This window comes from Salvelinus namaycush, chromosome 29 (genome assembly GCF_016432855.1).
Source record: "Salvelinus namaycush isolate Seneca chromosome 29, SaNama_1.0, whole genome shotgun sequence".
Taxonomy (NCBI): Eukaryota; Metazoa; Chordata; class Actinopteri; order Salmoniformes; family Salmonidae; genus Salvelinus; species Salvelinus namaycush.
In genome coordinates, this window is record NC_052335.1 from 3,834,415 (window position 1) to 3,855,598 (window position 21,184).

The following is a 21,184-nucleotide window of genomic DNA, read 5'->3' on the forward strand; positions in this document are numbered from 1 at the left end:
AATGGACAATGACCCCAAGCATACTTCCAAAGTTGTGGCAAAATGGCTTAAGGACAACAAAGTCAAGGTATTGGAGTGGCCATCACAAAGCCCTGACCTCAATCCTATAGAAAATTTATGGGCAGAACTTAAAACGCGTGTGTGAGCAAGGAGGCCTACAAACCTGACTCAGTTACACCAGCTCTGTCAGGAGGAATGTGCCAAAATTCACCCAACTTATTGTGGGAAGCTTGTGGAAGGCTACCCGAAACGTTTGACTCAAGTTAAACAATTTAAAGGCAATGCTACCAAATACTAATTGAGTGTTTGTAAACTTCTGAGCCACTGGGAATGTGATGAAAGAAATAAAAGCAGAAAAAAATCATTCTCTACTTGTATTCTGACATTTCACATTCTTAAAATAAAGTGGTGATCCTAACTGACCTAAGACATGGAATTTTTACTCGGATTAAAAGTCAGGAATTGTGAAAAACTGAGTTTAAATGTATTTGGCTAAGCTGTATGTACGCTTCCGACTTCAACTGTATGTAACTCTTGCCTGTCACATTTGATGGCCCTTGATAATGTCCCGATTTCAATATCCAAATAAATGATTACGTTTTTCCCAAATACACAAGTCTCTCACCTGAGCGCCACCACCATTATGTCTTGTCCATTTCCCCACCAGTACACCAGCAGCATGAGAAAAGTTTGAACGTGATCTCTCTCCATGTTCACTCCACATGCACAGTCTCAGGACTCATGGCACACTCCTGCCGCCAGTACCCAAGTTGGTGGCTCGTACTCAGGTCACATATAGAAGTGTTTAAAAGTCACTGTCGTATTGAACGCCTTTGTCACTCTTTCTTCAGCCGGTTAGGGAGGGTTTTGAGGTGTGTAAACTGTTCGCGGTCAAATCAGCTAAACACATATCACAATCCATTTGGAGTAACTGTTAACTCTTATTAACATATATTTTTCCTTCTATATGCAGACTGAACAAAATACATTTGTGTATTTACCAAAGGGCCAGGGCACCAGGGAACTGGTCATTTCCAAACACATGAATCACATTGTGATTAAAAAACAAACAACACTGCATGTTAAATAAAAAATAAACAAATTTGAATAAACAATCAACTTAGAATTATAACTCTTGACAACTCCATAAGGAAATAATGGTATCCCACAAGGTAATGGTAAAAATAGACTAGAGACTGGTGTCTCCCGGTTTTGACCCTTGCCTACCTTGACTCTGAACCCCGTCTGCCTGACCTCCAGCCTGCCCTGACCTCCAGCCTGCCTGCCACTCTGTACCTCCTGGACTCTGACCTTGTTTATGATCTTTTGCCTGTCCACGCCCATTCTCTTGCCTGCCCCTTGGATTATAATAAATATCAGAGACTCAAACCATCTGCCTCCCGTGTCTGCATCTGGGTCTCACCCTGTGCCCTTATATACCTTGTATTAGAATCAATATTATTGTGTCTGCAAATATATTACTGGAGAATACAGGTAACCTAATGTCTTATTCCAGTGTTACACCTCAAATTTTACTGTTGTTGATAACACACATTGCCAAAATTATTCACACTTATCTTCCTATTTCCACATAATCTGTCACGGTTCCCCGCCCCAATAGGGCATAAACCAACCTCTCTCGTTATTCATACTGCTAAAATACTCAAATCATGTTCAAACAACATTTGAATATCTTTATCCTTTTTTAACCATGGATGAGGCACTCCTCCAGACACTTTATCCATCCACTGGCACTATACTGCCTCACAGACACTGCGGCTGAGACTTTCACCCTCTCATTACAGGTTTAACAGGGAACCAACCCCACCCGGGTCTTACCCCCTATGACCTACCCTTTGCATATCAGGTTTGAAGGTAAGACCCAGGTGCAGACAATGTCGAAGTAACAAAAGATTATTAAATCAAACACGAGCAGGCAAAGGTACAGGACGGCAGGCAGGCTCAGGGTCAAGTCAGGCAGAGGTCGGTAATCCAGAGTAGTGGGGCAAAGGTACAGGACGGTAGACAGGCTCAGGGTCAGGGCAGGCAGAAACAGGAAACAAAGGCCTGTGAGACATGGGTTTAACTGTGGACACATGAAAGGTAGGATCTATACGAAGGGTACGGGGCTACAGAAGACGAACAGCAGAGGGCTTAATGACTTTGGAGATGGGAAACGGGCCGAAAAAACGGGGGGAGAGTTTGCGTGATTCCACCCGGAGGGGCAGATCCCGGGTGAGCAGCCATACCTTCTGCCCGAGACGATACCGAGGAGCCGGGGTCCGGTGGCGATCCACTTGTCGTTGATACCCGGAGGTGGTCTTGAGGAGGGCCTACCGGGTCCATTACTCTCTCGCGGCAATCGCCCATCGATGCAGATGGTCAAAGCGATGAGGGAGTCAAGATCCGTGAGTAACTCCCGAGCAGCAAGCTCGTCCTTAACCTCCTCCGAGACGCCGTGCAGGAACATGTCGAACAGTGCTTCCTGGTTCCACACACTCTCCGCTGCCAACGTGCGGAAAGCCACTGCATAGTCGGCCACTCTGCGGGCGTCCTGCCGGAGCTGGATTAGCTTCCGGGCAGCTTCTCTCCCGGAGAACGGGGCATCAAAACCTTCCTCCCCTCTCCCACGAACCCATCCAGATTCACGCACATGGCCAGCTGTTGCTCCCATACGGTAGTAGCCCAGGTGAGAGCCCTCCCAGACATCAGCGTGATGAGGTAGGCTATCTTGGAGCGATCCGAGGGGAAGGAGGAGGGCTGGAGCTCGAAAATGAGGGCACACTGAGCTAAAAACGCCCGACAGGTGCTCGGCTCTCCATCAAAGCTTTCCGGGGGAGGTAAACGGGGTCCCGGGAAAGTGGAGCAGCCGGTGGGGCGGTGCTGCTAACCGCCAAGTTACTGAGGGGCGGTGGGGTTACCACAGTGGTAGGCTGCCCCCCAGACAACCCCAGAATAGCTCCAGCAGCATGTCCAACGCCCGGCAATGGTGCTCAGCCAACGTTTCAACCCCCTCCATAAGACCACGAAGCAATTCCTCGTGCCTACCAATGGAGGCTCCTTGGGAGGAGATGGCGTTGCGCAGCTGGCCCGGGTCTGCTGGGTCAGTCATGGCCAGTTTGTACTATCAGGTATGAAGGTAAGACCCAGATGCAGACAACATCGAATTAACAATGGTTTAATAATCCAACAGTGGCAGGCAATAGACAGGTCAAGGCAGGCAGGGGTCAGGAAACCAGAGGTGGGGCAACGGTACCAGACGGCATGCAGGCTCAGAGTCAGGGTAGGCAGAGGTCAATAATCCAGAGGTGAGGCAAAGGTAGAGGTCGGCAGACAGGCTCAGGGTCAGGGGCAGGCAGAGTAGTCAGGCAGGCGGGCTCAGAGTCAGGACAGGAAAGGGTCAAAACCAGGAGGGCGAGAAAAAGGGAGACTGGGAAAAGCAGGAGCTGAGACACAAAAACGCTGGTAGACTTTTACACAGGTATAAATACACATGGGATAATGGGGAAGATGGGCGACAACTGGAGGGGGGTGGAGACAATCATAAAGACAGGAGAAACAGATCAGGGTGTGATATTAATAAAGCTCAAACCAAGTTTACTCACCCTTTGGGTCATACAGCTGCATAAAACAAGGAACATATTCACACATGCACTGGTATTTAACCCTTTATCCTATGCTGAGCCCCTCCTTACCCATCTGAACAGCCAATACATCTCTGTTGCTATCCAGAAGATTCATGATTTACTGTACATGTTACACTAAACCTAATTTCCTTGATAGGGTAGGTTTGATGTTTCACTATTTCTCATATCGGATAAGTCAGCCCTGGTTGGATACTTCAGCCGTGGTTGTCTGGGTCCGTACTTGGTGGATGAAGGTTTTCACCCATGGTTGGAAATTTGCTCCTTGGTTAGATATGTCGATGTCTTACCCCTGGTTGGATGCTTGCTACCCATACAGGGGTATCCAGCTCTCATAGATCAGTAGTTGGATGGAAAAGGGTCACTACACTTTGTAAACCCGTAGGTCTCTGGATTCTGAATCATGAACAAAGCGGTGCCTTTCGTGGACTTTTTCCCTAACATCAACCCTGAGCTCGAACCTAATCTGGTCGGGGTGATGATTAAATCTGTCATCTTTCACAGGCAGGAAGAGGCGCTCTTGTGCAGAGGGTTGGTGGGGCAGGCTCGAGATATCAGCATCTATACTACGGTACACTTCAAAGTTACTGGTATAGCTCCTGTTGTGGGCTATGACCTAGACTTGATTCGCGATCAGGATGGCGAGGAAGAGACCTGGGAGCTGGTACGGGAAACTTGGTCTAAACACTTTGTTGCTGAGCCAGTGTGCATCCACGTTCTCCATGATGACATTAAGCGAAAAGTAAATGCTCAGCTTTTCCCGTTCAAATGTATATCCTTGGCCAAAAAGTACGTAGAAAACGTAAGAGGTGCACTCACTTTTGCAGCACTCTGTTCGTCATTGACAACATGAGCGTTACCGCCTACAAGCAAGGCACATTGGAAAAAATACCAGTCAAGTTCACCGTCCTCAATGACAACAAGAAAAGGGTCCTGACGAACGATCTGTGTAAGCTTTCCTCCAAGTGGCAGGTCGACATTAACTGTGGATCCTGTGTGAAGATAGCGGGCACCGACACCGTACCTTTTAATTGCACCCTATCTGTGTACGATGAAGAAAACAGGCAGGCTCTCGTCAATGTCTTGGCTTTCATGATGTCAAACAGACTCTGGGCCTCGGACAGAGCGAGAGGGGCTTTCGACGTCCTCGTCGCCTCTACCCGAGGGGAGTTTGAATTCACGTGCGACCTGTGTTTGGAGATAGGCCTTGTCTGCATTATGAAAGGACCCAGCGGACTTCCCTCGTTCTCTATCCCGCAGTGTGCGGACAGCTACGTGTGCATACCTTCCCAGCAACCCTGCGCTGACAAGGACTGTGAGGCTCTCAGAAATCTCCTAGCTCTCTTGCGATTGGCTTCCCTTGACAACCTTGACATTTTAAAACTATTCACTCAGGAGATGGCCACCAACCGATCCTTTCAAGAGCTCGACTGCACATCTTTCCCTCCTAGACACATGTACAGCGGGAACATCGTAATCCCATACCCTGTCATGAAATACATCACCTCCCTGTACCAGACCATGAGCGAGTACTCCGACATCATCGCCATCGTAGACGAAAATACGCCTCACATCAAAGTCTTGATCGAGAGCCCCTCGGAGGACATAGGTGAAATCACCGGGCGTGTGTCCCTCACCATAATCTACGGATCAACCCTCTCGGCCATTTACACCAAACGAACAGCAAATCGACAGTATTGCCACTTTCACACAGTTGAGCACCGACGTGTTGATCAGGAGAACGCAGTTGAATTTTATGTTGAATAATCATATGTCCTTAAAGGATTGGTATAACTTCTACTATGGGTGAAATGAGCGAGCTGACAATGTTAATGATAGTTGTAATGTATGTGAATAAAAAGAACACATCTCTGAAATGACTGGCCATTCACTTTACTTATTATGTCAAGTCATAACAGGGTTACATACGGTACACTCTAATGACACTTATACTGCCCGACATATTCATTGAGATGAGCAGGAGTTCAATGTTCATGTCCTCCATCTCTTTGCATACGGGCTGGCCTGTATGAAGCGTTTGAGATGGGGTGGAATTTCAGACTCCACTTGTCTCCACCTGTCTCCTCCCCCTCCTTCCCCATCCTGCTCCATCCTTCTCAATCCTGCTCCTGCAGAAGTCTTGCATCGTAGGAAAGGGTCTTGTCACAAAGGTCACCTTTTTAACCGTGCTCATTTAGCGCATCAAACCTCTCATGGTGGAGAAGTGTACACCGGTCCCAAGCTGAAACCCCGACTTATTAAACTGGGACCACCAGGTTAGGGTGGCCGCGGCCACGCGGTGTGAAGCGTTTGTATGGTCTGTGCAGAGAGGAGAGAACAGGGATAGACAGACACATAGTTGACAGGCTACAGAAGAGGCTACGCTAATGCATAGGAGATTGGAATGACAAGTGGACTACACGTCTCGAATGTTCAGAAAGTTAAGCTTACGTTGCAAAAATCTTATTGACTAAAATGATTAAAATGATACAGTACTGCTGACTGGTGAAGTAGGCTAGCTAGCAGTGGCTGCGTTGTTGACTTTGTTTGAAAGTGTAGCTGGCTAGGTAACCTCGATAACTGGCTAGGTAACCTCGATAATTACTCTAAACTACACAATTATCTTAGATACAAAGACAGCAAAGACAACTATGTAGCTAGCTAACACTACACTAATCAAGTCGTTCCGTTGTAATGTAATAGTTTCTACAGTGCTGCTATTCAGTAGAATAGCAACTTCGGTAGAAGTTGGCTAGCTGGCTAGCTAGCAGTGTTGACTACGTTAGAAGTGCGAAAATAGCTGGCTAGCTAACCTCGATAATTACTCTAAACTACACAATTATCTTTGATACAAAGACGGCTATGTAGCTAGCTAAGATCAGACAAATCAAACCGTTGTACTGTAATGAAATGAAATGAAATGTAATACTACCTGTGGAGCGAAGCGAAATGCGACTACTCGCTCCAACCCGGAAGCAACGTTTCGGTTACTAGCCCAACGCTCTAAACACTAGGCTACCTGCCGCCCCAAATCATGCTTCACCATCTGGCAGTCCGATGGACTGGCAGATGCCAGGAGAATGCTACCTGCTCGAATGCATAGTGCCAACTGTAAAGTTTGGTGGAGCAGGAATAACGGTCTGGGGCTGTTTTTCATGGTGCCAGTGAAGGGAAATCTTAACGCTACAGCATACCCCATCAAACACCTTTGGGATGAATTGGATTACAGACTGCGAGACAGGCCTAATTTCCCAACATCAGTGCCCGACCTCACTAATGCTCTTGTGGCTGAATGGAAGCAAGGCCCCGCAGCAATGTTGGAATGAGATGTCCGAAGAGCAGGTGTCCTCATACTATTGGTCATGTAGTGTACCATGTCTTGTTTTGAGGTGTTTTGACTGATTTCATGACAATGTTAATATGGCTCAAATTCACTAGCTAACCAACAACTGTAATTAGGTATTTGAGAGACAACAAGTGCTCATTGTGCAAATGTATTTATGTTTACAAAACACATTGGAGACTAAATATAGTTTACATGTTTTCTACAATCTAAGACAACCACTTCTGTTTTGCCCCAGTTGCGCATGCATCAGTTTTGTTGCTAAACAAATAACACGTATCTATATGGATCAGCCAATAGGCCTGGATCCACTTTCTCAAAGAATCTCACTCCCACTGGGCCAAACTCCTCTTTATCATAACCATGTCCATCGAAGCAAGGCTTGGGCTCTGAGCTCTTCACCACACCTTCCACCTGTCGTGGTAATTTCCTGTATTACTAAATGAGTTGAGTTTACAAACCACACACAAGTCAGAGTTATATTTTAAATTCCATGTTTAATTATATGAGCTTCACCATAGCCCTTTTGACTCTCAGATCAATTCAGTGTCTATAAATGAATTCTCTGAGAGTCCTTACAAAATAATTCTTAGTATCTTTTATAGAAAAGATACACCCCTCTCACCTTACATGACGAATAACAGATCTTAGGAACATTACAAAGAACCTTTTACTTGAAAGAGGAGAATCCCATCCAGATAGCATAAGCTATAAATTATCGTTCAGTTTGGTCTCTTTAGACGAGATTCTAATCTCGTTCTTGGTACCACTTAGGACCGAAACATTACCTCATCCAATGGCATATATCAATTGTCAATTCTAGATACTCCCATCTCAAATACAGCCCCTCCTGGACAAGCTCAGAAAGGGGAGAGATTCTCTAGGTCATATACCATCTCAAGATTCATCAACATCAGATGGGTAATACAATAATTCCAGACACTGCCATACTCCTCCCCCAATGGGAAAAGAAGGGAGTGACTAGCGTACAGACATTGTGGAGCCCTTCTCCCTTTCTGATATTCTGCATATTATGAAAGTAAATACAACATCTTATTTATCTATGTTACCTAACTAATTCTGATTCAGCTACGACATTCCCCTCTCAAGGGACTCTGTCCCTTCTGGAGAATCAGAACAGTAACTTTACTTTACTAACAGTAGTTGCAGAGTATATGAATAAAAAATAAATAAAAATAAAAAATAAAAATAAAGAATCAAATCCCTTCAATGTCAAGTACCTTAGCTTATATGTAAGCTTTCTTCCTTCTGAAACTAAGTTTACAACCTTTATTCTAGAAGACAGACTTGCACAGGTTTAATCACACAGAATAATCCATTGTTGAGAAAAAAAAGAAGAAAAAAACAGAACATAGAAATGCTCCCTAAGTTACATGAGAACCAGTATCTAAACACAGGCCTCATCACAACATATAGGACAGTCCTTATGCTCAGAATAGAGAATAGGTCAGGGAAATCATTCATATTCCAAATCATAGCTTCAACCCAACTAATTATCCAACCAAAATTTAGAATGACATTCCTCAGTGATTCAAATTGGTCCTATCACTCAAAGTAAAAAACTCAATTTAACAAACATCAATATTGGCAGAATTTACATTCATATTAACATTCAGTATAATTCTACTATTAATAACTTTTTAATCACGATTATAATACAGATCAGTATCTCAATGCATTCTTTATCTAAATTACTATAATTTTACAGGGTGTAGACCTCTACAATCAACCTGATACCCCAAAAGTTTAAAACAATTTTTATTGGCACAGTTGACCAACCCCCTCCTTCAGGCACTGATTCTTCTGGCGTCCTTTTCGTTCTTCTTCAGATAACTTTACAGTTCAAAGTGGATGGCCCATGATAATGTCCCAATTTCAATGTCTCACCTTTACCACTCATTATGTTTTGTCCATTCGTCAACCAGTATACCAGCAACATAAGAAAAGTTTAGAACGGATCTCTCTCCATGCTCACTCCACGTGGACTCCTCTCACACTCCTGAGAGAGACATGAGAGAAAAGCAGTTGATAGCTTAGATCGGATACTGTACACCGATTTCTGGCTTGGTTCCTTTCTCCCGGTAAAAGTGGTCCAGACAGGGCCTTATTCAACGCCTTTGTCACTCTTCTTCAGCCAGTTAGAGGGGGTTTTGAGGTACACACACTGTTCGGTCCAATTATCTCTTCCATGCATCTTCCATGCATGTCTGATGTCACTTTTCATGATAACCTCGAAAGAACAGATCAGAACAACAGTTTAGTTCATTTCATTAACTACATGATAAATTTTAACTTTTACCAATTATTCTTAATACACATTCTAAACATATTTCAAAGAGAATATCCACACATTCTATTGAAACTATTCTTTCAAATTGGCTTATACTCCCCATCACACTGTCAACTCCATCGTAGAGCCAAAGGATCAGGAAGTTAGACCTATATCCCCTCGGGAATAGAACAGAACAAACACAACAATACAATACACTCCTTCACATACATGTATCACTCAATGTGTATATAAACTTCAATCCAAAACTTAAAAGAACTGAATCCTTCCCCACTTTTTTAACACATATCTCTCAGTATGAGAGTAATGTATAAAACAAAATTACTACTGGTACAAAAGATAAAAACAACATTTCAAATAACATAATCAAATAAAAATCACTACTCTGAAAAACTCCATAAATATATATTTTTTAAACTCATATGGTCATAGGAAAATAGAATTAAAACAGCCTTAGTTAATATGGCTAAGAACTATATTTTTCACTATATTACACAAATTACTTTGAAATCAGTATTACAAATGACCATAAATTCATTATCCAACTGGCCTTCCAATGAGGGTGATCAAGCCACAACGGAAAGTCATGATAGAGGTCATAGGTCATACAAAACCCTTCAAAGAAGTGTTTTTTACTATATTAGACAAATTACAAAAATAGTCAAACCTTTCCTACCTGTTTTATCCCAGTTCCCAGAACATTCCTTTATCAAAAGAATTCACGTGTTTAAAAACTCAGAAAATCAAAACTCATAAATATTCCATGTGCGTGCCCCTTTAAGATACCTTAGCACTAACACAAATTTTAACACAAATCAAACTTAGTATTTTAAAAACACCAACAAATAGTCATAACAAATGTTTTGTGTGTGTATTTGCAAACCTTAATGTAAAAACAAACAAAAACTTAAGTTAAACAAAACAAAACCTAATAATAATAATGATAATTCCATTGTACTTCCTCCAATCATTAGTCATACATTTTAATCTACACCAATGTATATGTATGTTTAAGTGAACATGCTACCCTTAGATACAATTATCCTGATATCATTACTATCTAAATGTAATAATTTTTCCTCTGTCGCAAATGTAGTACATTTCTCAGCGTAAGAATCAGTGATATTTAATCCCAGGCATTTAATAAAAATGTAGACGTGTTCTCCCATGTCTCCTTTAACTTACATACTTTAGATAACTTCCATTCGTCCCGGAAGAAAGAATCCTACTCAAACACATCAGATAATGCAATGTTTAATTAAGTAAACTCAACACCTACAGTAAACAAATAAACAAACCCATAACCCCTTTAATCAGCAATCTAATCATTTCAACCTGTTGATATGTTTAGAAAAAACTATCCTGATCTTTTTAACAAATCTAAAATCTTTCAAAAATTGGCGCTGTCTCATCAGCGTAAAAATCAAAACTAACTTTTTCCCACTCATATCCACAAGGTTTGCATTCCCCAGAGGTCAATACTGATCAGCTCCAACATCAATGATCTTCCTTCTGTCTGTACAGGGTCTGAAGTTCCAAAGTATGCAGATAATACAGTGATAAATTCATGCGAATAACAAACAACAAACTACGCAAGAACACACTACTATAATGGTTCAGATGACAAACTTTCTCAAAGACTCATGTTTGCATCTCAATAAAAAAATATTTAAAAACACAGTCTGCATGTTCCTCACAAAGACAACAACTGATGCCCCTGAGACAGATGTCTATGTATCAGGGGAAAAGCTCAAATAACCAAATTCAACCTAGCTAATTTCCCAAAACATATGAAATTGTTTTGACTATAGAGGTAACCAAATTATAATAAAATCTAAACCTAATGGCAACAGATCTACAAGATCCGCCATGAGAAATGACTGCATAGTTCCTTTAAAGGAAAAGTACCTTTAGTCAATCTGCTTTCAGTGTGAGAGCTTCCCATGTCTGGAATACCCTGCCATTAAACACACACAACTGTGATTAATGATGCACTGTCCCTGTAAAAATAAAAACTACTCAAACTGCAATCAACTTTAATGAACTGACATTGTTCCACGTAATGGAAACAGATTACAATTTTAGACTACATGAACTTTCTGCTCAAATTCACTGATGTTAACTAAACAATCAAACCAAGAATCAATAACCATCATAATACATTATCACAATGTTTTCTTACTCACACCTGAATCACTTTCAGCTTAACATATCCTATTTTTCTTTCTTTCCAGGGGGCAAAAATATAACCCCTCTCCTCTCAAGGTTCTGCCTTACCTCTTATCGTAAGATTAAAACAAAACTTTACAACTTTCTCTTCTCTTCCTCTTCCCACTTATGAAATGTCTAAGACTTTAAAAATAACACGTACCGCTAAATTTATAACATATGTCAGTCAATCCATAAGAATGAAAAACATTTCGGTGGGCCCCACTCTATCGCCATTATCTCTCCGCTATTATTTAGGATTTCTTTAATTTAGGTAACTAAATTAGGTAACTAAATTAAAGCAAAAACAGGTTTTTAGAAATGTTTGCTAATTTGTAAAAAATATCAAACTGAAATATCACATTTACATTTAGAGTGGGCCCCACTCTATCGCCATTATCTCTCCGCTATTATTTAGGATTTCTTTAATTTAGGTAACTAAATTAGGTAATTAATTTAGGTAACTAAATTAAAGCAAAAACAAGTTTTTATGTTTTACAATTTTTATGAAATTCACTGAGGGATGGTCCTCCCCTTCCTCCTCTGGGGAGATTCCACTGTCTGAGAGTCTTTATGTGCCTTTTGGCAAACTCCAAGTGGGCTGTCATGTGCCTTTTACTGAGTGGCTTCCATCTGGCCACTCTACCATAAAGGCCTTATTGGTGGAGTGCTGCAGAGATGGTTGTCCTTCTGGAAGGTTCTCCCATCTCCACAGAGGAACTCTAGAGCTCTGTCAGAGTGACCATCGGGTTCTTGGTCACCTCCCTTGGTGGTCCCAAACTTCTTCCATTTAAGAATGATGGAGGCCACTGTGTTATTGGGGACCTTCAATGCTGCAGAAATACACAATCCTGTCTTGGAGCTCTACAGACAACTCCTTTGACCTCATGGCTGGTTTTTGCACTGACAACTGTGGGACCTTATATAGACGGGTGTGCGCCTTTCCAAGTCATGTCCAATCAATTGAATTTACCACTGGTGAACTTCAATCAAGTTGTAGAAACATCTCAAGAATGATCAATGGAAACAGGATGCACCTGCACTCAACTTTGTGTCTCATTGCAAACGGTCAGAATATTTATGTAAATATGGTACCGGATTTTATTTATACATTTGCAAACATTTCAACCAACTTGTTTTCGCTTTGTCATTATGGGGTATTGTGTGGATTATTTAAATGTTTTATTTAATCCATTTTAAAATAAGGCTGTAACAAAATGTGGAAAAAGTTAAGGGGTTGTAATACTTTCCGAGGGCACTGTATTTGATTAATAAACAAAATTGAACTTGATAACCATCTGCTTCACTAGAATATAGGAAATATATTTCAATTTAATTCGAGAAAGGCTTTACATATGTTCCGAGGGAGAAGAAAAATCCATATCACTATCATATTAAAAGTCTTTATTGATATTTGGTCAGTACATGAGAAGGATGGAAGTCAGAATAATGAATTCAACAAGGTACATCGCGTAGAAACTACACACATTGTCAAACAGAAATGTATTTTGCCAAGGATTTAAAAAAAATAAAAGTCAACATCTAAAAGATAACATCCTTTAACATTGCAAAGCTACTAAAGTGAACTGTGGTTTGACTTTTATTGAGCATGACTACAACACCAGATGCTTGATCACTTGAGTTTGTCAAGAGTTCAAACAAGAATGTTATCGATCTACATGTTCAAATAACCAAGAGACCAAAGAAAAAAAAGATCTAGCTTGAATCATACAAAACTCAAGTCATATGCACATACATTAATTAATTTCACGTGTTCCTGTTTAGCAATGCAATTATTTTCTTTAACTTGTGGAAGAGGTATCACGATAGGCAAAGGAGAGGAGAAAAAGTTCTGGACAGCAGTTCTGTGTTACCAACTATGCGTTTGTGTCTCGTATAAAAAGAAAAAGACAAATGACGTGTTATTATAAAGTACATTACAAAACTGTGCCACCGCTCGCGCTCAGGCCGTTCTGAGCCTGCCGCGACCCCGCAGTCCTGTTGCCCTTGACGACCGGGGCAGACTTGTCTTCGTGGGGGTCGGTGTTGGAGTCTGTGTCGTTCGAGTGCTGCGTCAGGGACGTCTCGCTGCCCGTCGGGGAGTCCACGCTCTCATACCCTGTGCTCAGCTGGCTCCCGAACCCCCCTGCTGCTGTACCCCCTGCACTGCCACCAGTCTGGCCCCCCGCTGCATCCTCTGAGTGGTTGGAGAGTTTCGTCTCGCCCTCACCGGGGCTGGAGACCATGGGGGACGGGGGAAAGTCTTCCTCTGTGCTGCTGACCTCGCGGTACAGGCTGGGGGTGGTCGCCACATCCCTCAGGGAGGATGAGCTGCCATTGCTTGGTCCGTTGGAGACCCTTCCGCAGTCTTTCCCGGCTTGGGCGGAGGGCTGCTCGGGCTGGCTGGGGGGCTCGGCAGAGGGTGAAGTCCTGCTGGGGCCTGCCCCGGCAGAGGCAGCCTGTGCTGGGTTCTGGGAGAGCTGCTGACGGGTCTCCCTGAGCTGCTGCTGGAGGACCAGGATGGTGCTCTGCATGCCCTCTACTTCCTCATCCAGCTGGATGATGAAATCGTTCAACTCTGGGAGGGATGAAAACGGACAAAGCCACAGGTCAGAATACAGCGAGATCGGACGCAGTCAGGTTCAAGAAAGAAAGCCCCAGGTAAATGAAGGCAAACATAACATTTTTTTTGCTAGGAGGAAAATACACTGAATATTAGAAACATGTCTAACAAATGCCTTAACAAAAGCTCCTGCATCAATGTACAGGTCTGCTGAATACACACAGGGGAGAATATAGCTCCTCCAATGCAGAGGTTACAGACCACACTTTACTGTAGCACAGATTAATAAACTGGGGAGCTACAAAGCACACATGGTTCTTCACAGTGCTGAAATGTAACATTTAAAGCTTACATTTTTTATGGATACTATTTGAACCCAGGTCTGAGTAGATGGAGGTGGGCTGTTGTGTTCTCACCGTCTTGGCTGCTCTTGAGCTCCTCGCTGTACTTCTTCTGCAGGGCCAGCTCTGCCTCCAACTGTGCGATACGTCCCTGGGACAGCTGCCTCCCCAGCTCCTGGTTCTCCTGGATCAGCATCCGGCACTTGGCCATTAGCTTCTTCCCCGTCTGGCTGCAAGGGAGACAGGCCTCACATCACACAATGAACCAGGGCACAGCCAAATGCCACCCTCAGGCAAGGACAGCCCAATCAGTCCAGTGACCTAACTAGGTGGTCACTATGGTGGTGTTCCAGGTTATAATTTATGCAGTCAAGCTCTGTAGATTATCAGATCACCTCACATTGCTTGGAGAGGTGTTTAACATAGCAGGTAACACATTGAGATCTTCTGATATGTGCAGAACGACTGCATAAAAATTCAAAAAAATTGTACATGGAACACCACCATGCACTAACACTATGAATCTTGCCTATCCATACAGCAAGTTTCCATTTTCCAAAGTAGTACAGTTATAGATAGATACCGGAGACCGTATGGACTTGGCAAAGGATACCAGCAACGATAGCATAGATGCACATTCCGATAAAACATTCTTATGCAGCAGCAGTACCTTTACCTTTTGAGTACCCCTATGCACATTTTACTACTACAGGTGGGCGCCTACACAGTCAGCAGGATGAGAACCAAGGTAAAGTACCCAATTTCAGCAACCGTACATTTGGTTTCTACACACCCAAATTGTACTTTCAACAGCAAATTAGACCCAAAGAAATCCTAGTCTGTCACAACCGACCAGCTTCTACTGGTGTGAGTATTACTCAGTCAGCACCTTGGACAAGGTCACCTGAGGTAATCATGCACTAACCACCGGAAAACATCCTCCGCTGACTCTTTTAAACAAGGAAAACACATGCTTAAAATTGCATTGACATTTCAGAGGTACCATGGCAGCCAGGGAAATCAACTTCAGAAGTCACCACGTCACTTGAAACCTAGGAACACTGCAAGTCGCAACAGTCTATAGATACTTCCTAAAAACACAGCAGCTTGGACACTGGTTCCAGAAGCATCTGTGAAAAATCATACTATTGAAAATGAACTGTGAGAGGCAACTGATGAGATTTGAGATTACATTTCGTAATACTTGACAACAATGCATTGTCTGACAAGGATGTTGCATCCAGCTTTACCACATCGAAAGCAGTATTTTTGACCATCAATAGAATGACGTTAGCCAGGTATTGGAAAAATAAAAACCAGACATTCTTAGGAGAAACTGGATGAGCAGCTGATAGTGAATTTGAAGTCTAAAAGATTAGAAAACACACAATCGTGTTACTCTGGTTGCTACCTGAAAAGGTCAAGGGCTATCAACTCTTCTTGCTTGCCATCAACAACAGAAAATGTTGCTTCTTTTAAGAAAACAACTTCCAATGGATCATACCCATCATTGCTGGAGTCTTGTGGTGAGTACAGCATAATAGTAATTTTACGGGTTGTTCCCACCACAAGTGTTGTAACTATATTGATGGCCAGATATCCAAGGCGGGATATAGGCTGTTTATTGCTCTGTTTGAAATTGAAAAACCAATCAATGAATTGCATATTGCCGATAAATTACAATTTTCCCCAATTAATTACATCCGTAAAATGTCAACTGGAATTGAACCCCCCCCCCCCCCCCAAAACCAAAAAAAAGTTTGCGGTTGCTAGGGAGGAGGGAGTGTGAGGTCAACAACAACATAAATACACAAAGAACAATATCATATTGGACTGAATAAATACATTCTCATGAAGTGGTAACATTACTCGTTTCACACATTTGTAATCATTATGAGAAAATATCACTCGAGCACCAACTGCAGTGTGTACGTTTTACAATGAACAATTTGGAAACATCAAGCGTCAAAATAACGTAGCCTACGGGATGTTCTTTTTTTTACCAAGGTCACCAAATCGAACAGAGCAAATGTCTGACACTGCAGTGCAAGAGTATTTAAGAGAACCCAAAAAAGAGGAAAGTAAATGAAACAGAAACATAAGAGGCAACTCACAAAATAAAACATGTAAATACACTCTACCCGTATGTGGGCCCATGCTCAAAGACACAGGCAATCAGACCTTCGCTCACGCACGCCTCAACCATAGTCAATTCTGGACTGAGGGTCTGGCTCCTCCCCCAGAGTCTTAAACATTCTACTGGCTCCTCCCTACAAAGTCTTAAAGTTTTTCCTAGAACCGTTCCCACAGTATTTTCATTGTATTCTACAATCTGTCCAAGAGTCTTAGAGTCTCAGGAGCACTAGTGGGTATGGGTGTGGCGTTTTCCACTTAAACGTCTTTAGCTAGAGGGGCATCGTCTTTAAATGTTCAATTGGTTAGTTAGGCTAAGGGTGCTCTCCCTGCTCCGGCAGTTTGCCCAAGACTGCCTCAATCTCCACCATAACAACCCCCCCCCCCCATTTAATAAGGCAACTGTCTGGCTTGGGCTGAGAGGGGGAGGGTGGGGGGCATATCCGTGTCGGACGTGACCACCTCTTCAGGAACAGTCCCGACTCCTTCAGGGCCCCTGGACGGTGAGGGGGGAATGAGAGAGCTGAAACACAAGTGTCACCTGACCATACTGTTTTTTTCATTCAGTTTAGATTATGTGATATGTAGCTGGGGGACAGTAAAAGAGTACACAAAACATGGATGGCAGTTTGTTTTTTGTGTTTTTGGTAAAGTCTGAGTCTTGTGGTGAGTACAGCATTTCTCAGCCATCCCCCCCACCATGATTCCTGCATGCCTGCAGTGGGGGTGGGGGGTGTGAGGAGGTCTTGACTTTTTTTGTGGGGGTGGGAGGAGGAGGGGGAGTTATTTTGATTGTCTTTACCTATCTGGTGTAAATTTCCAGGCACTCAGTTCATTTTGGGCCTGCTCCAGTTTGTCTTTAGTCTGTTCCAGTTCACCCTTCATTTTGAGGAAAAATAAGTTGATGGCCGGGTCTACCATGGATGACCGCAGTTGGGCGGCACTGGGTTGCTGTACTTGCTTGAGGTACTGGATCTGGGTCTGCAGGTTGAAAGAGATAAGTGTCAATAAAGGCACAAGCACATAAACTCAACCTACAAAATCCCTCCTTAAGCTTCTGAAAGTTAACAGAAATACATTGACTTAATTTACACAAGAGGCAATGGATGTTGCGAATAATTGAGCTATAAAAGCACAGTCCCCATTACTGTAGCTGAACAAAGTCATGCTTACACGTTATTTATTTAACTTTGTAAATCATTATTGAAAATAAGTTATTGCCTTCAAGAGACAACTTCCTGTTAAACTACAGTGTAAAAGACAGCTTTGGGATGATTAGCCTAAGTGTGGGACTCATCTTGTACACCCAACTGGCCGAGTCAGTTTGATTAAACTCAGTTGCCCGACAGAAGGAATGGCATTTTCTGTTGGGTGAGCCGCTATGCAGTCATTCAGAGAGTGAGAGGTCTGACAAGCAAGGCTTCACATTGTCGCCAGTAGAGATATGGGGGGGAGGGGGGGGGGGGGGGGGGGAATCGATACAGTTACATATTAGGGATATCATTTTTTAAACATTATTTTACGATATATTGTATCGTTTTGACAATATCGTAATAATATTTTGCTCTACTTGGCTGTACCAGCACTAAAACTAGTTACTTCATAGCTTGTTCTACATCATCTTTTTAAATAGGAAGTCAATATGTTTTCAGCACTTATTTCCATGACTGATCAAAACTAGTTTTCAAGACTCTTGTCCCGCTGCAGCAGACATATGGTGAGCAATATGTTTTGAACATCGAATCGCAATACAAATTGTATCCGCACCTAAGTATCGCGATAATATTGTATTGTGAGGTCCCTGGCAATTCCCAGTCCTAGTGGCCAGTGTTTATGTTAATGTAAGCTCTAGTGTTATTTTGTTTCCATCAGGAGTATGACACTAAAGACTTGGGGCAAGCAGGGAGGAGTAAACTATTGACAAACCATTGATAAGGTGGAAACTCTGCTATACTGTACCCCCCTTTCCCAGCACAGCTTGGGAATAGGACTTAGACTAAGGTCAATACCTACACTTGTATCCAAAAGGTTGAGGTCTGCTGCGTGACAAACATTTTGTTACTAAAATAGGCCTACATATCCCCCAGTCCCCTCATTTAGAAAAACAGCAGGAAGTATTGCAGTGGGATACTTACTGTACACTCTTGCATTTCCTGCTCCTTGGTAGCGAGCCGCATGACCAGGATGTTCTCCCTGCGTGACGCCTCCTGCTGCTGCTGCTTCAGCTTCTCCTCAGACTCCTTCAGCCCAGTCACATCGTTCGCTGAGACGGTGAGTAGAGAGAAACAAGGCACAGTTAACCTGTGTCAACTGAAAAGGAGCCATCAACACCTAAACAAAAACAAACTTTAAAAAGGGTGTTAAGTGTGGGTATTTGTTCTTCTAAAATGCAAAACTGATATCCAAAGCCTACCACTAAAATCATAGGATAATCCTTTCCTATCAACAGCTGACTCTTATTCTATTGAAGGATTACTTGGTAAAATGTTGGAGTAGGCCTACATTGTTTGGAGCACTTACAATTCAGATCAGCATATTTTGCCTCCAGGATCTGGACATAGGCTTCATGTTGGTTCCACCTAAAGGACCAATAATAAACAAACACACTTGTTATCACATTCAAACATAAACAATCATCCCACCCTCCTCCATCTACAGTAGTGTTATCTATTTACCTCACACACAGTTCCTCTCTGGTCAGGGTCTTCATGTCAGATTCACTGAGGCGAACCTGAATGAAGATGGGAAAGAGTCAGCAAGTAAAAGGCTTAAGCTGCATATAACTGTCAATACGGGAATCTTGGTTAACAAATAGAGGCGCCCTCACCTTCTTTGGAAGAGGTTCCTCATTTGTCATTCTGAGCTCTGAAAGGGAAGTAAAAGTAGTACCAATTAATTGAGTGGAAGTTTCAAGAGCAAGCCATTCAATAATGATACATGAGCTGCTACAACAGATAAAGCAAATATTCTGGAAGTTACTTTTCGTAACAGGTTAGGAGCATTGAGGTATAAAATAATGTTTTAGAGAACATTTTCGCTAACCATAACATTAAGCTAGTTCTTCTAACCTACTGCGAAAAAGTCACGTCCGGTCAGGGCTGTATAAAAAGTGGCATGATTTTAGGGAATCTCTAAAAGGATTACGTTTACTAGCTAGCGAAATTGCTATTGTTACCATAATATACCAACTAGCTGCAGTTGCTAGTAAGCTTGAAGTATTCAAATATTTGTGCATTTGTCAAGTCTCATCCATTCTCTTTGTTTGCTTTAGTTCTAACGTTAGCTAGCTAGTCCTCATGCATCTCCCATGTTAACAGAGTGCAAATCCACAACACGTAACATTAGCTAGTTTGCTAATATACTAGCTTAACTGGCTAACGTTACGTTTAGCCACCTAACGTTAGCTAGTTAAAACCGGACTTCTATTACAACTCTGATTCTTTATGTTAAAATCGATGATAGCAATTCCATTCATATGTGTTTGTTAAATTTTAAAGCATTTATTAGCAGGATAATACGTAATGACCAGCCAACTGTTACATTAGCTAACGTTCGCATGTCTCGACAAGAAAACAAAATAACTAACACCTCACATTTGGCCCACGTCAGACTTACGAGCTACCTTGGAATTCAGTCTAACGATGTGTTACGTACTTTTAAGGATGATCTCAAATAAATGTATAAAATGTGCATCGCCTTAAACTGTTTTACCAAAAATGTTCAGCTAACGTTAGCTACCTGTCGGTTATCGTGTTCTGCTTCTTGTTGTCACAAAATGGCGGAGAAAGAAGAGAATCCAGACTCTCCCCCTGCAAAATTTGCGTTCCTCTTCCTTTCGCGGAGTCGTATTCGCAAAACCCTGCCGCAAATGAACACTTACCGGACCCGTTTCCTTCAATATTCGAAACCAGTATGTGTTGAACGCCTTAGTACTAATATGCAACGTTACAATCCGATTTTAATAGGTTTCTAACTTAATTATTGTTATTCGAATTCGCCACGGTAGGGATTCGGTGTCGCCGCCATCATCCGAGAGACGATGGCAACCACAGCAGCGCATCAAAGCTCTCTACTTGCTACAGTGCTGAAGGGGCGGGCTGAGTTCACATGATGCTATCAGATATTTTAGGCTAGCTAACTTTGTCACTACAGAATAACATTAATTTCAATTACTATCCATCCAAACCATTTAGATTAAACATGTTTTGAACTAGCCAGATAAATAGTTTTTCAACATCTTCGGAAAATGCTAAAATAAACGGGATCCACAACATGCATTACTCTACGTTTTGCTGTAGGGTCCTGTCATTAGTTGGCTAGCTGGAAAGTTAGATGTGTTGAAGTGTAATCAGCTGAATTCTGCTTTAAAGTAACATTAAACAATATTGTTTTAAAATGTCACCCAGTCATTAATACAAGAGTTCACCTGTCAAGTTTGCTAAACGTGAGAAATGCAGCTTGGGAAAAAAAAAGTCAAAGCCACCCGGAAGCAAATGGGATGGGTGGAACTATGATATATAATGGTGGGGAGGTGTTCTAACGCTCGAAATGTTTTTATTCGGCACAACGTAGCTATTCCCCTTTGCACTAAACGTTATCGTAAGTATACAGTACAAATAATGTTTGCCTTGTATACGGTTT

General features: G+C 42.3%; 1 protein-coding gene and 1 non-coding gene across 4 annotated transcripts; both read right to left on the reverse strand.

Moving 5' to 3' along the window:
- Window positions 1-12,893: 12,893 nt before the first annotated feature.
- Window positions 12,894-20,653, reverse strand: LOC120024530 (pre-mRNA-splicing regulator WTAP-like). 3 transcript variants are annotated; one of them, XM_038968802.1, is made up of 8 exons: window positions 20,424-20,653; window positions 19,371-19,408; window positions 19,219-19,274; window positions 19,064-19,122; window positions 18,679-18,806; window positions 17,346-17,524; window positions 14,486-14,640; window positions 12,894-14,084 (listed from the first exon to the last, which is right to left on the reverse strand). In XM_038968802.1, exons 2-8 carry the CDS (start codon window positions 19,398-19,400, stop codon window positions 13,444-13,446), a joined length of 1,248 nt encoding a protein of 415 aa, XP_038824730.1. In that variant the 5' UTR covers window positions 19,401-19,408; window positions 20,424-20,653; the 3' UTR covers window positions 12,894-13,443. The 3 variants fall into 3 exon arrangements, with proteins under 3 accessions (XP_038824730.1, XP_038824731.1, XP_038824728.1); XM_038968803.1 differs by having other exon boundaries at window positions 20,198-20,653; XM_038968800.1 differs by having other exon boundaries at window positions 20,282-20,652.
- Window positions 14,265-14,399, reverse strand: LOC120024671. The gene has a single exon (XR_005472921.1). It is a non-coding gene; the product is annotated as a small nucleolar RNA SNORA22 (small nucleolar RNA).
- Window positions 20,654-21,184: the final 531 nt, after the last annotated feature.